Raw genomic sequence first — 15,051 nt, 5'->3', positions numbered from 1 at the left:
TCACAGATTTAAGTCCAAAGACAGTAATCTCCGAACTTTTTTGGACTTGAAATACTCAATCTTTACTCCAAATCCAACAAAAATTGACAACAAAGATGTCTGGAAAACTTCATGCCATCGTATGTGCAATCACAGCAGGAGCTCTGCTGGATCCTGACCCCAACTCCAATCCCAAAGAGCTGTGTAACTGGGTCCCAACACCCCATTCATATAAGGTTCAGCTTCTTTACCAATATGATACTGTACTAATCCTCATCTGCTTTTCTATCTCAAATCATATACATCTGGTGTAGTTCCCTAAATGGTACTTTAAAAATAATTTACATATACAGTCAACCCTTGAACATCACGGGACTTACGGGGGCTGACAACCCACACAGCTGAAAATCCTCACATCTCATATAACTTTAATTCCCCAAAAACTTAACTACTAATTACCTACTATTGACCGGAAGCCTTACCAATAACATAAACAGTTGATAAACACATATTTTGTATGTTATATGTATAATTATATACTTTATTCTTACAATAAAGTAAGCTAAAAAAATTTCAAAAAAATTTTTCCAATATAGTTACTGAAAGAAATTCGCACAGAAGTGGATGGACCCCTGAAGATCAAACCGTGTGTTCAAGGGCCAGTGTACTTCAAAATGATGACACAGAACTAATTCTCCAGGAGATAAATATTCATATATGGTTATACTCAACTTTTAAAGCTACAGTGACACACACCTTAGCTACATTTACTTACCTGAGTAAGCAGCATAAAGGCATTATCTGCCCTAAGATGCTTGGTGAGAAATTCCACACAATGCGCTTCCAGGGCTGGAACTGCGTATTTCTTGGCCGTATAGAGAGTGGTCATGACTGTTTCTGGGCCAATCTGAACTTCATCCGAATATAGAAATCTGTAAAGCAATGGAGAAATTGCAGAGATGGACAGTAAACAATCCATCACAGTTCAACCACTAAGGAATATTTTATGAGGTAATGAGCAAACTGAAAAATAACCTGAAATTTGGATGAATTTCCAGGGCTACAGGGCATTTGCACATACATCATCTCCTTTTATTCTTACTCAACTCTGACAGGTAGGTAGTCTTTCCATTTTACACAGGAAACCAAAGTTAAACACCCAAAGGATCACCAGACAGACCCACGTCTCTCAGCCTGGTGTTCACAGGTCTGTCGGCACCCAGCGCGGCTCAGGAGGGCAGCACTTCGCCTCTCCGTCCTTCCCAAGGAGGCACGCTTTGGCCCATCAGCAGAGAACCGAGTGCGCATCTCTGTCAAAATATTCACTTACTCCCTCATAATGGTGCTTCTTATTCTGGGCATCGTTTACCCTGTCACGACTAGCAAATAACCAACGACGAGGAGGAACAAATGACGCTACTCTCTTAAATGACCCTTGTTATCACGGGCTTTTGGGTACTTGGTGCCGTCCCCTCCCAGAACACTATCAGGCCAATACTGCCCCCACACCAGGTTCCAGCTGCCGGCTCACTGGACGTCAGCCTCACGGGGCTGCGGGTGGGGGCCGGGGCAGCTCTGCGCACCTGCAGGACCCCTGTGCCCCTGTGCTCACTGCCCAGTTCTCAACAGCACCAGGACAGCGAGAGTGCTGGAGAAGCAGGGCGTGAGGAACACAACCGTGTCTGAGCCAAAGTAAAGCCCAAGGCATCAACCAGTGTGGAAGAAAACCCACTGCCTCTTCCAGAACACGCCCCTACGCCCGAGTGGGTGAGGAGGGTAAGTTCCACCTCACGTCCCTCCCTCTGCCTTCCATCTTCCTCTTCTCTTATCCCCGTGGCCATGGCCACCACCCAAGATGAACCCCCCCAGCTGATTACACCCAGCTTCTCTCCTGGCCAAACGCTGGCTCTGCCCCATAATCATCACCATGCCCACAACGCCGCCATCAGGCAGAGGCTGCTCATGCCCACACTGCCCCGCCTCTGGGGCGCAAGAGGGCTGCTGCTCTGCAGGATTACACGGTTTCACAGCATTTCTTCCAAAACCTCCTTTCAGAAACTCAAGTCCGCCATCTCTCCCACCCTCCAAACACTCCCTCAACATTACGTGCCCCACTCTGTGGTGAGTGGAGGTCAGTAAAAGCCAGGTAGGGCACAGTCCCTTACAGTCAGGGGAAGGGGGATGACAGAGAGGGAATTCCCATCTGCTGAGCCATCTACCACGCGTCAGGTGCCGATGCAGTTAATTCCCCTGCAAGGAAGGCAGGGGCCAGTACCTGCATTTTAAAGATGGGGAAACACGAGGGCTGTCTAGGCGACAGCCCTGCTGGGCACCCGCCTGCCTCACGGGACAGAGCTGTGTGCACGGAGCCCATCTGGGCTGCAGCTGGGCCCCAGCACCCGACGCCACGAGTGCACCTCCCCAGGAGTGCAGAACAGCACGCCCACCCCACCGCGCTCCGCTGAGGATCAATGTAAATTTACACATGTCAACGGTTCTGAATAGTGCCTGACACATACTTCGCCTTGATGAACGTCAGCTTTCTTTCTACATTGCCCCATTTTCCATCTCTATTTCCCACCACGGCTTAGGTCCCCCCTGCCAGCCTTCCTGCTGCCTTTCTCCCCAGCAACCACACACTGAGGCGCCTACAAGTTCTTGGGGCTCCGTCACTCCGTTCTCCTCCGCGGCATCATGTCTCAGGTTTACGAATGGAAGAATGTTCTCAATTCTCAAGTCTCCTAGACGGTATAAAGCTAAGTTTCAAAAGTTCCTTTCTGTTCCCTGAATTACCCGCGTCCTTGAGGATTAGCTAGCTGTTCTCGGTCTTTCTCATTCAGGTTCTGACCCTCCCTGGTGTCAAACGGTAACGACTATCTCTAGTTAGGGATCGTGGAGGCCGCTGTCTTTGCTGCTGTGTAGGTAGGTCTGTTGTCCCGCTAAAACCAGCTCCAAAACGGAAGGGTTGGCAGGAGCTGTGTGCGGGAGGCTTGCTGCCCAGCCCCCTGCACTGTAGGGAACTGGCTTTCAGTAAGGCCCCCCAGCACCGGTGCCCTGCAGCCCCCGAGCCATGCCGGCCTCCAGCTCTCCCCGGGCACTTTGTTCAGTTCACTTAAGAGGAGCCGTCAACTGTCACCAGGAGATCTGCCAGAGCTGGTGGGGGGGCGCCATCAGCAGGCTTTAAACTGAGTCTCGCCTTTGAGGCCCGCTTCTCATTTCACCTCCTCACTGGAGCCTTGCTGGGGCCCTGGGCTCCAGACTCACCCCTCCATCTTATCATCCCTGCTTCCAGCTGCCTCGTCCCGTTTCCACACTGTTGTACTCCAACCCGTCTGCACCGTAACGCGTTTATTCCCTGGTCTATTTCTTTACAGCCCCTTCACTGGGACAGAGAGAAGGCTGACAGCTGCTGGGTCTCCTTCCTGAACTAGAAACCTATGAAGTTTTTTGTTTTAAAGGTGAGGTAAGAATCTTTACATGTGCTTGAATTTTTTTCCCGGGCACACATTACTAGAGTTACGCAGAGCAGCGCTGCGGGCCTGTGTCGCCGTCCGCCTTTGGACGAGTGCAGAGCGGCCTGAAGGAAACGACTGCACACAAATCTGGTGCAGAGCTCGTGAGCGTGTCCAGTGCGGCCAACAGGGAGGCCCGGGAAAGCTTCCTGGAAGGACTTCCACCCGAGAGGAGACCCGGAAGAGGACAAGAGGGTGGGAAGTACATTTCAGAAACAAGAAAGAATTGGGTTTTTAGCCTATTCTGCGTGAGACACTCCCCCAAGGAAACTGCTCTTCCTAAGTCACCCTTCAGTGATGCACCTTCGGCTTGTACCCAGGATTACTTTAAAGGAACATCTCTATCTGTATTGATAAACATACGCTGAGGACTGTTTCAGTAAAGCCTTCTCTAGGAGGCGACCTCACCAAGAATTTTTTTTTAGGTTTTATCATCAGATAGACTTGTGCATCTCCTAAGCAGTTGGTTTATTTTTAATATGAGAAACTATGAATTGTACTGACTAATCAGGTTTCTCTTTTCACATTAGCTGCTAAAATGACTAATATTAAGTCTGTAGCCTACCTACTGCGTGCATTTTTGTATTAGCTTCATCTGGGCTCCATTTTCTTTCTTACCCTTGCGTTTCTTAAAAGACACTGGTTCTTTTTGGAGTAGCACAGGTTACAAATTAATACTGTACTAAACAAATAAGAAAAGGAACTCTATGTTTCTTATATTGTTTTCCCTACAACTTTTCTACAGCACCAGGCATGGTGTTGGGACCTGGCTAAGCCTTAATACCTGTGAGCTGACCAGACAAATCAACGTAGGTTTGCATTTAACACTGGTAGGGAAACAATTTTCACTTCTGTTAAGAAAAAAGACTGCTTAAAAATCCAAGAATCACCTTTGTTCAATTTTATTTACATTTTCTTACATTGTTTAATTATTAAAATTGCTATAATTTTTTAAAAGCCAAGGTTTACAAAATGTAATTAAAAATTAAACACGATATTACCACAATTCTTTGTGTTTTAAAGTGAACATTTCAGCTCTTATATACAACCCTTAAGGACAAGACAGAGATATACATTTAAAAATTATATCATCAAACCATTTCCTATTTTCTCCCCAAAGAATGGTTTTCCAAAAAGATAAAACTTAGGTTATGCTTAAGTAAAAATACTAAAAGGCTAAGGTGAAACTTGATTTTAAATTAGGGAAATCACAAGATCATTCTAAGAAGCACATGGCTACTCATTCATTCATTCTCCAAAAAATATTTATTGGGGGACTACAAAATGCCAGGCACTGTGACAGATACCAGAAATACAAATATGGGTAAAACAGCTCTGCCCACAGAAAGCTTATGGTTTGATAATGAAATGATCACAAGTAATGTCATAACAGAACTATATGCATAGTGCAACATTGATTTCTAAGGATGGCTCCAATAAATCATACCTTCATGCAGACTTGCCACATAATAAAGCTGGGCAGCTCCTGTGTGACTCCCTGTGTCGCCCCACCAGCAGTGACATGTTGCTGGTCTGGAGCCTAAACTTTGAGGATTTTGAGGATGGCTGGCAGCTTCCGCTTCTGCGCACTCAGAAGCCATGAGCTTCTATCCAAGAAGTAAGCCCTGCTTGGAAGTCAGCAGCAGGAGCCAGCAGGGAGGGAGAAAGGCCCAGTCATCCCAGATTCGGAGTCAAACGTCCAGATGACACCACCCCAACTGCCATCTGAGCCCAGCTGCCCGGAGACCTGAAGGAGGTGTCGGAAGAAGCACCCAGCTGACCTCTCTGGACCCACACGACTGAGAGAAAGAATGAACCTGTTTGAGCCGTAAGTGTTGGAGTGATTTGCTCCACGGCAGTAGATATAAAACTTGCTGTAAGAGTTAGATGAGGCAGAGCCCAACTCTGCTTGCAACCGTTAAGAATTAAGTGATGTTTTGTAGAAGATGTAAAGCCTGATGGATATCTGAAGCGTAGTGAAGATCTTCTGGGCAGAAGGACGGAGAAATACAAAGGCAGGGAGGCCTCAGAAGGCAGGCATTGTAAGACAAAGGCCATTTGGTAGTTAGAGTTGGGGTCCTGATTAGATGGGCACAAAGGCCTCGTGCACCTGTCCAAGTGTTCAAACTTCATCCGACAGGTGAAAAGAAGTCACTAAAAGATGCAGGGGCAATGAATTTGCGGGCGATACATGGCTACTAGAGAGAGAACTTTGTTAGCAGTGTGAAAAATGGAGAGAGCGAAGTCTAAAGGCAGTGGTTTGGTTGAAGCAACACAAATTAAATCAGAACCCTCAGGAATGGTCCAAAAAGGATGAGAAACAGGTGGAACAGACTGGGCCCAAACTACAGTTTGGAGGTCAGTCCCCTACTGACCCACTGAGAAAGAATATGCACGACAAGAGTAAATGATTGCTTTCTTAAAGCCGCTTAGTTTTGGGGTGCTTCACAGTATCACTGTGGCAAAAGCTGACTGATAACAAGAGCATAATATTCAGCGTGCCTGCTCAGACTGTTCTGAAACTCCAGGTCCCCATTCGAGCAGTCACTCTCACGATCCGCCTTGGGTATCTAGGAATTCTCCGTCCTGCCTTCCAAGGATACCCAGATGCCGACGGCTTCTCATCGCGGCCACTGCCATCACTCTGGTATGACCCACCACCGTCTCCTGCCTGGACTACTGGCAAAAAGCCTCTTAATTCAACGTCCTGCTCCTATTTTACTCCTGCTACAGTCTAATGTCCAAAAAGCTGCCAGAATGAATTTTTTAAGAAGTAAATTAGATCACAGTATTCCCCTACTCAAAACGCACCAAAGACTTTCCCTGTGGCACATCAGCTGAAGCTCCAAGTCCCTGACAGGCCGTAGGGCCCTGCACGACCCTGTGCAGCCTGTCTTTGTGACCTCTTCTTAGTTGAGGGCCTTGAATTCGCTTTTCCCTGCTTAGAATGCTCCTGCCCTCATGCCTTGATAGTTTTTCTTCAAAACACGAATCATACTTGACATTAAGTCTCTGCTTCTCCTTGCTGGATGGTAAGCTCCGTGCGGAGACGCCTCTGCTTGTTCACAGTGGCATCCGACATCTAAACGAGGGCCTGGCACAGGGGACGCACACATATTTCTCAAATGAACAACTGAAGGACATCACTTAGAGGTCAGGCAGATCAAAAGCAGTTTCTTAAAGTGGCTCAAACTCAAGTTTAAAAGCCTTTAATGTTAACTAACTCAAGTCGTAAACATCGTAAAGGTAAACCCAAGCTAACCCAAGTTGCTTTCCCAACTCAACACTACCACGAGACACGTTTTTGTCACACAATGACAGGTGAGTAGGTGTGCTTCGTACCAGCCAATACAGAGGTGGAAACAATCAGCCGGGACGTCACCATGAGAACAGTACAGGGCCTGGAACCTGAGGACCCGCACATGACTACGCTAAAAACGGGGACATGACGAGCAATCTAAAATTAACTCATTTAATTTTCTACTGATGTGAAAGGACTAACAGCTCCAGAGAAAATTCAAAATAAGCATTTTCCCCTCTACAGTCTCAACATTTTCTGAAAGAAAAAGCTCAACAATATTTTTAAGACGAGTATTTTAAAATTTTTAGATCTCGAACTTAGCTGGTGTCAGTACCTGGAGTATTAAATGACCCGCAGGTCCCTCCTGCAAACACGACATTACTGTGGGGGGGAGGGATCAGCACCGGGGAGCACAACACAGACGGGCCAACAAGCCACTCAGACACACGAAGTCCAGAAAATCTAAACGGGCTGTGACTAGTCTTCCAAGTCGACTTCAAACTAGATCCTAGCTTTAGAGTTGTTTTCTCCCCCTTTATAATGTAACTGAACTAATTCGCAGAAAATACAGGAAACAAAAGAAGGAAGAACAGGAACTCTCGGCTTCCAGCTCCCGCACACTCTGGCCAGGGGTTTGGCGGCCTCCTTCCCCCGTCTGCAGGTATGCGCGTTCCGTTTCAGTTTTGAACGGAAGCGGCCAATGCTGTTTATGAGGCACATTTTCCCCGTGGCTGGTACTGCCCAGTCTCCGGTTCGTAGCGCACGTGGTTACATTCCAACAAGTGCACCTGGCACTCATTGTTTATCTGCTCCTGCCCTCCACCTGACTCCTTCCTCACAACTATAAACACTCCAGCTTTAAGTATTTTTGTATGCAACATTTTTTCAGGACTTGAATACTTCCCACCTGTGGCCCAAAAAACGTACAGTGCCAAGCTGCTCACCACTAACTGTCAGGGAGGGAGAGCTCCTCCGATGGTATCTTTAAGAAACGGGAGGTTTCAGTAGAAGAGGACAAGCACTTCGCTTTTAATTTGCACCTCTTTAATGACGAATAAGGTTAGACGTTCTTTGCTGGTTGTGTTTTCCTTCCCTACATTATCTATCCTGCCCTTTATCCGTTTACGAATGGGGTCGTGGAGGTCTCTGCCTAGTCGCGTTAGCTTTGTCCTCCATTCCCTAGGCGTCCCTGCCTGAGCGGCGCGCCTCTGTGGGCGAGTGGTCTGTTCACTGACCTGTTTTTGCCTCGATCCCACCCAAGACTCTGCTATACCTTCCCGGCACGGTGACACACTGGTCTTCGCGGGGCACTGGCTCTGTCGCCTCGGGCAAGTCACTTGACTTTTTCTGGGTCTCCGTCCCATGGGTAAAACTGCGGACAACACCTCACCTCCCTAACCGGACTTTTGCGAATAAAAGCTAGTAAATGCCACCCTATTAGCTCCCTCACACTCAACAAAACTGACCACGAGTCAATCTCCTCTCCTCAATCAAGAAGCAAACTGACACCGACGGCAGGATTCGTTTTTAAGCCAATGTGACCTTGTCTCCGGGGGCGCAGGGCGGGCGGAGCCGCGCCTGCCCGGGTGGGTGCGCGCTGCCGGGCCTCGACGGGCAGGACCCAGGGCCCCGACACGGCCGGGCCCGTGGGGCTTTCCGCGCCCCCGCCCCCCGAGCAGAGGGCTCTGCAGGCGCCCCAAAGGCAGGGCGCGGGGCCGCCACGCGCACCCCGGGGCCGCCGCGCTCACCTCAGCAGCGCCAGGAAGGCGGCGGGCTCCACGTCGGGCAGCTCGATCTCGGCCGACGTGGTGGCCATGCCGCCGTTGAACATGGCGTCGAAGACGGCGCTGCCGGCCGCCAGCACGAAGCGGTGCGCGGGGATGCGCTGCGGGCCCCCGGCGGCGGCTGCGCCGCGGCCCTTGCCCAGCACGAAGCGCACATCGCTGAGCAGCTCCGAGTTGAAGAGGAAGGCGAAGCGCTCCTTCAGCGACGCCTTGGTCGCCTGCCAGTTGTACAGCGGCTCCCGCGGCAGGGGCAGCAGGGGCCCCAGAGAGGGCGGCGGCGGCCCCGCGGCGCCCGCCTCCGCCTCGGGCTCCGGGCCCTGCTCACCCGCGGCGGCCGGCCCCAGCGCGGCCATGCTCGGCGGCGCGGTTCCCGGCCTAGGCCGACCGCTCCTGTCGCCGCGCCGCCATCGCCGAGTCGCCCCCGGAGCCGCCCCGCCCCGCCCCTTCCGGGAAAGGCGCTTCCGGGGGCCGCGCGCCGCCGCCGGGCCCGCCCCGCTGCGCAGCCGGGATGCGCGGGCGCGCGGCCGCCGGGGCGGGGGCGGGGCCTCCGTGCGCGACCCCGGGGCGGGAGGCGGAGCCGCTGCGACCCCCTCGAGTCCCTCCGGCACCTCCTCGTCGGCCTGCGCCCCCGCGCTGGCTGCACCGGGAGGGGGCGCAGGGCACGGCCGCGGGGTCGGGCGGCACGGGTCCTCAGCCCTCCCCGTGACGCCACCGCCTAGGGGGCGACCGGGGAGCCGGCTGGAACCCCTGCTCGGCCTGCAGCTGCGCCCTGGAGAGGAGCCTGCCTGGCCCTCCGTGGCTCCTCCGCCTCTGTTCCTGGTATCAGTGTGGACTCGCGGATTTTTAACAGGTTATATGTTGTTCCATTGCCAAAAATTGGCCATATGTTAAATATCAAAAAACCCGCAAATGTCCCAAAGCAAAACTACCACAGGCTGTGTTATGTGGTAGGAAACAATAACAGCGGAAAGTATGGGGACACTGCTCCTTCAAACTTACAGAATGCCGTCAACGCTGAGCTCAAGGCTGAAGCAAAGCCATCAACCCGTGTACTAAACTGGAAATAATGAGAATAAATTAAGTAGAGGACTCTGGGAAGAAGGCAGAGCGGGAAGCACTAGGAATCTTATCTCTCCACCTAGACAACAGTTGCACTGGCCAGATCTGTCTGATGTTACTATTTTGGGACTCTGGAGTCTGTTGAAGGCATGTCACTCCCAGGGGAAGAGAGTAAGTTGCTGTCAGCGTCAGGAAATTTCAGCTCTTTGCACGGTGGCAGCTGCACACCCAGCCACATGGCAGGCAGCTGCCCCCATATTCCTGGAGCCGCCTGCACACAGCTTGTGGGAGCCAGGGTGGGGAGAAACGCACAGTGCGCCAAATATTGGGGATCTGTGTTCTGATACCTGCTTCTGAACACAGAGATGCAAAGGCTGGAGCCACTGCTGCACCTTCATCCACTGTTGAAAGCCTCACCCCTGCCAGCTGAAGTGACTTCTAGGGGACTAAAAGGGCCAGCACCCTTTCTTCCTCCTTCATTTTTCACTTTTCCCCCCTTTGGGAGCCAGACATTAAAGACTAATGCAGTTAAAAAAAACAACAAACAAAAACTGTATACATGGGGAGAATTAGAAAGTGACTATGCATGATCAGGAAAAGGCTGGGAAGGCCTTAGGTTTATACCTCAGGCTAATCCATGGCACAAGGACAGTTTACAAAAATAAAAACAAAAAACAGCAAATCCTGGGAAAAAAGGAGAATCTGTTTTCCAGATTACTACATTACTAGATTCAAACATCCAGTGCTCAACCAAAAAAATCACAAGGCATACAAAGAAACAGGAAAGTATGGTCCATTCCAAGGGAAAAAAAGAAATCAAACTCCCTGAAAAAGACCTCCTGGCAGATATGCTAGACAAATTTTTAAAACAACCACCTTAAAGATGCTCAAAGAACTTAAGGAAGATGTGGAAAAATCAAGAAACCAATGCATGAGCAAAATGGAAATGTCGATGAAGAGATAGAAAGTGTAAAATAAACCAAAAAGAAATTCTGGAGCCGAAAAGTATAATAACGGAAATGAAAACTTCACTAGAGGGATTCAAAGGCAGATTTGAGCAAACAGAAGAATCTTCAGATTTGAAATAACTCAATGGAAAGTATCAAGGCAGAGAACAGCACGAAAAAAGATTGAAGGAAAGCCAACAGCGCCTGAGGGAGCAATAGGGCCCCCCTGAAACGGACCAGCATACACACTGTAGGAGCCCAGGACGGGGAGAGAGAGAGAGGCGAAGAGAGAACATCTGAAGGCATCATGCTGAAGACTTAGGAAGCAAAAACTGAAAGAATTTAGGGAGAAACAGATGGTCTGCAATGATAATTGGAGACATCAGTGTCCCACTTGCATTAATGGGTAGAGCAACCAGAGGAAGGTGCGGAAGGAAACAGGACTTCCACGATTGACCAACTCGCTCTGACAGACACACGGCACACTCCACCCAGCGACTACCACAGACATGTTCTCAAGCGCACATGGCACATTCTCCAGGATAGGCCATATATTAGGGCACAAATTAAGGCTTAGTAGATTTTAATAGATGTTATGCAAAGTTTCTTCTCTAACCATTACAAGATGAAGGCAGAAGTCAACAACACAAGGAAACCTGGGAAATTCACAACATTGGGGAAATAAGACAACACACTTTTAAATAACCAAAGGATCAAAGGAGAAATCACAAGGGGAATTAGAAAATAGCTAGAGGTGAATGAAAATGAAAACACGATATACTTAAACTTATGGGACCCCATGCAAAAATGTGAAGGGAGAACTTTATAGTTATAAATGCTTACATTAAAAAATATGATGTTTCTCAAATCACAACAAAACTTTATAACAAGGAACTAGAAACAGAACAAACTAAACCCAAAGCTAGCAGAAGGGAGGGAATAATAAATATGAGAACACTGATAGAGTAGAAAATGGAAAAATGATACAGAAAAATCAATGAAACCAAAAGTTGGGTTCAAAATTGATAAACCTTAAACTAGATAAACCAAGTAAAAAAAAAGATTAAAATTACTAAAATGGGAAATGAAAGTGGGGAACATTACTACCAATGTACAGAAATGAAAAGGGTTATAACAGAGTACTATGGGCAACTGCATGCCCAAAACTGGACGACCCAGATGAAATGGCCAAATTTTAGAAACACAAAACACAAAACACAAAACCGTTTTAAACACTTGTTAAAATGATGAGGAAGCCTTTATTCAAGTCTGTTGCAGTGGGGGCGCTGCAGCAGGGAAGTGTGATGGATCAGGCTCAACTCTGAATACAGCAACGACAGCTGGGGATTTATAGCCAACAAGCACAGTAAAGGGGGTCAGTAGATGGAAAGTTATTAAGAAGAGGCATCCAGGTTAAGGGGATTCTTGGTAAGCTAAGAATTCTTGCTCAAGGCAAACCAGGGTGATCAGATATCCAAGGAAGGGGAGAAGGAGCCTAATTAGATACTGAGAGGAATCAGATAAAAGGTGAGGGCATTCTTATTGAACTAATTTGGCAGGATTCTTGCTAAGACTGAGTTAGGCAAGTCAGCCACAGGCCTGGGGCCAAGGCTGAGACCTAGTTAAGCAGAAGGCTCAGAGAACCCTGGCCAAAGTTTGGTCAAGGAGAGGCACCATCCGCATTAAGGAATAAGTAATACAGGTAAGATTTCAGAGATTGGAGTCCCTATGAGAAGGGAAGCATGTGAGAGTTGCTCCTGCTTTTTCCCTGAGGGCTTTTTCTAATTTGTTGCTTGTTTCTCAAGCAGAAGCAACTCAAGAGACTGCCCAAGTAGTTAGGACAAGGTCCTGGAAAGGAGGGGGCTAGAGAAGTGAACCCCCAAATCCTACAAATTAACTTCATGCTGTCAGATAACTTGTAAGTTGCACATGTACAAGGAGGAAAATAGCAGCTGAGAGACTAAGTAGAAACTTCCCATATGCTGGACAGTGTTGGGGGACAGAGGTCATAGTTCAAGCCCTACCAAGATGGCGGCACCTTAGTGAACACAAGGGACTTCTGGTTGAGATTTCACTGGGACATGCCCTATGACACATAAGAAGTAAGGGTTGTATATTAGTAGTGAGAAAAAACATTAGCTTAAAAACCAATCTTGACAGGTTCAAGAAGATCTGTACAAATTGCTGTAAAATTCAGTCCTGTTTGAAGAAAGATATGTCATCCAGAGACTTCACATTGTTTTCTTCTACAATGTTAGGAAAAAACCAATTATGAGGCATGTTAAAAAGGAGAAAGAAAGAGGTGGAGAAAGAGAAAGAAAAGACAATAGATCTATGGTTGTTTCAGATACTGGATGTATCAGCCAAAGACTTTAGAATAAGTGTGGTTAATATGATGAGGAAAATAGAAGAAAGATGGGATTTCACCAGAGAGCTGGAATCTGTGAAGCAGGGTCCAATGGAGATTCTTGACCTAAAAAATATTATTGCAATATCTAACTAATTTATGTTTAATAGCAAATTAGACACAGCAGAACAGATGATTAGTATAACTAGAAGGCAAGATGGTAGATGTCCAAATTGAAACAGAAAGAAAAAGGGACAGACAATACAGAAAAGAATATATGTCTGTTAATCATGAGACAAAAGGAAAAGGACTAACACACGTATAATGGAGTTACTAGAAGGAGAGCAGGGAATGAGGCAGACAGTATTTGAAGAAATACTGGCTGGAAATTTCTTGGTCCCAAGGAGACCAAGTGGAGGTGCATAACTTCTTCACGCCTAGCCTAGAAGGCATGCAAGATTATATCCACTTCATTCTACTGGTTATAAATGGGTCACTAAGACCAGTCCAGGTTCAAAGCAGGGTGCAGACATAGACCCCATCTCTTCATGTAGTATCAAAGATTTTGTGGGCATATATTAAAGCTGCTACACTACTAAACACACGTATGTCCTATGACTCAGCCATTCCACTCCTGGGTAACTGTCCAACAGAAACCAGTGCGTATGTCCGCCAAAAAGAAGTACACAAATGTGCATAGCTGCTTTATTCATAATAAATGGCCAAGTGATTATCAATATGAGAATGGATAAATGTGGCATATTCATAAAGTGGATGAAAGAGAACAAACCCTAATCCTGCAACAGTAGGAATTAATCTCATAAAAGGGTTGAGTAAAAGAAGCCAGACACAAAGAATACAGCATGCTTCCTTTATATGAACTCCACAGTAGGAAAAGCTAATACGGGGTGCTAGAGCTCCGAACGGCAGTCACCTTTGCGGAGGGGCTGTTGCCTGGGAGGGTGCATGAAGCAAACGTGACAGAAACATTCTGTACCTACAACTAGCAATAGTTACATGGATGTTGTTCTGGTTATTTATTATTGTGTAACAAATCATTCTAAAACATAGCAGCTTAAAATGACAAGTATTTGTTTTCTCATGAATCTGCAGTGTTGGCAAGGCGTGGCACAGAAGGTTCATGTCTGCTCCACCCAGAATCATCTGGGGTAGCTTGACTGAGGGCTGGAGGATCCCATCCCAGGAAGGTTCGCTCGCATGGCTGGCAAACGGGTGCTGGCTGTCAACTGAGGGCTAAGTTGGAGTTGCGGGCCCAGGACCTGGGTTTCTCTCTATATGAGCCTCTCCGCGCGACTGGGCTTCCTCACAGCCTGCTGGCTGCAAAGGCAAGTGGCCGGAGGGGGACAGCCGGGGAGAAGCTCTGGCCCCTTTTATGGCCTGGCCTCGACAGTCACCCAGCACGTTACTTTGTTGAGGTGGCCACAGAGGCCTGCCCAGGCCCAAAAGGAGGGAGCAGAGACTCTTCTCTTGATGGGGCAGTGGTGCATCACTTTGTGAGAAAGCCACGTGGGATTGGAGAAATTAAGTCATCTTTAGAAATATGATTGGTTATAAGTGTTCACATATGTAAAAACTTTTTAGCTTTCTACTTGAGACTTATAGTCCTTTATATATATATAAGTCCTTTATATATGACTTAAGTTATACCTCAGTAGAAAAGTAAGTAAAAGGTGAAAAACTTGTAAAAAAAAACCTAAGAAGTAAACGGATAAAGATCTACAATTCTTGCCCTTCTTTGCCATACAGCCACTCTCCAGGCATCACCACCATTATGTTTGATATGTACACTTTAAAACCTTTCCCTGTATACTCAAGAACATTATCTATCTAAACACAAATATACCCGAAAACTATTTTTTTAAATAAAAATGGTATCACAGTACAAATATTGATCTGAAACTTGCTTTTTTTCAGTTAATACATTGTGGAAATCCTTCTACAACAGGAAGTTTGGGAGTGAAATGCCTTCAGATATTCAAAGAATAGATGCTATACAAACTATTGAGAGCTTAGATAATGAACTTCTAAGTTCATATTATCAAGTTGGCTTAACTCTGACACCAAAACTTGACCGAGAGAGCTTGCAGAAAGGAACTACCCA

General features: G+C 47.5%; 1 protein-coding gene across 2 annotated transcripts in view; it reads right to left on the bottom strand.

The window, feature by feature from the left end:
- BTBD1 (BTB domain containing 1) overlaps positions 1 to 9,022 on the bottom strand; it is a 37,759-nt gene extending 28,737 nt beyond the window's left edge. For both annotated transcript variants that reach the window (XM_037000549.2, XM_037000548.2), the window contains exons 1-2: positions 8,541 to 9,022; positions 755 to 911 (exon numbers count right to left, since the gene is read on the bottom strand). In XM_037000549.2, the coding sequence (XP_036856444.1) occupies positions 755 to 911; positions 8,541 to 8,929 (546 nt within the window). In that variant the 5' untranslated portion in view covers positions 8,930 to 9,022. The remainder of the gene's footprint in view (positions 1 to 754; positions 912 to 8,540) is intronic.
- Between the last annotated feature and the right edge of the window lie 6,029 nt (positions 9,023 to 15,051).

This window comes from Manis javanica, chromosome 18 (assembly GCF_040802235.1).
Source record: "Manis javanica isolate MJ-LG chromosome 18, MJ_LKY, whole genome shotgun sequence".
Taxonomy (NCBI): Eukaryota; Metazoa; Chordata; class Mammalia; order Pholidota; family Manidae; genus Manis; species Manis javanica.
Note: the sequence above shows the minus strand (reverse complement) of the source record. Positions and strands in the feature narration are given on the sequence as shown.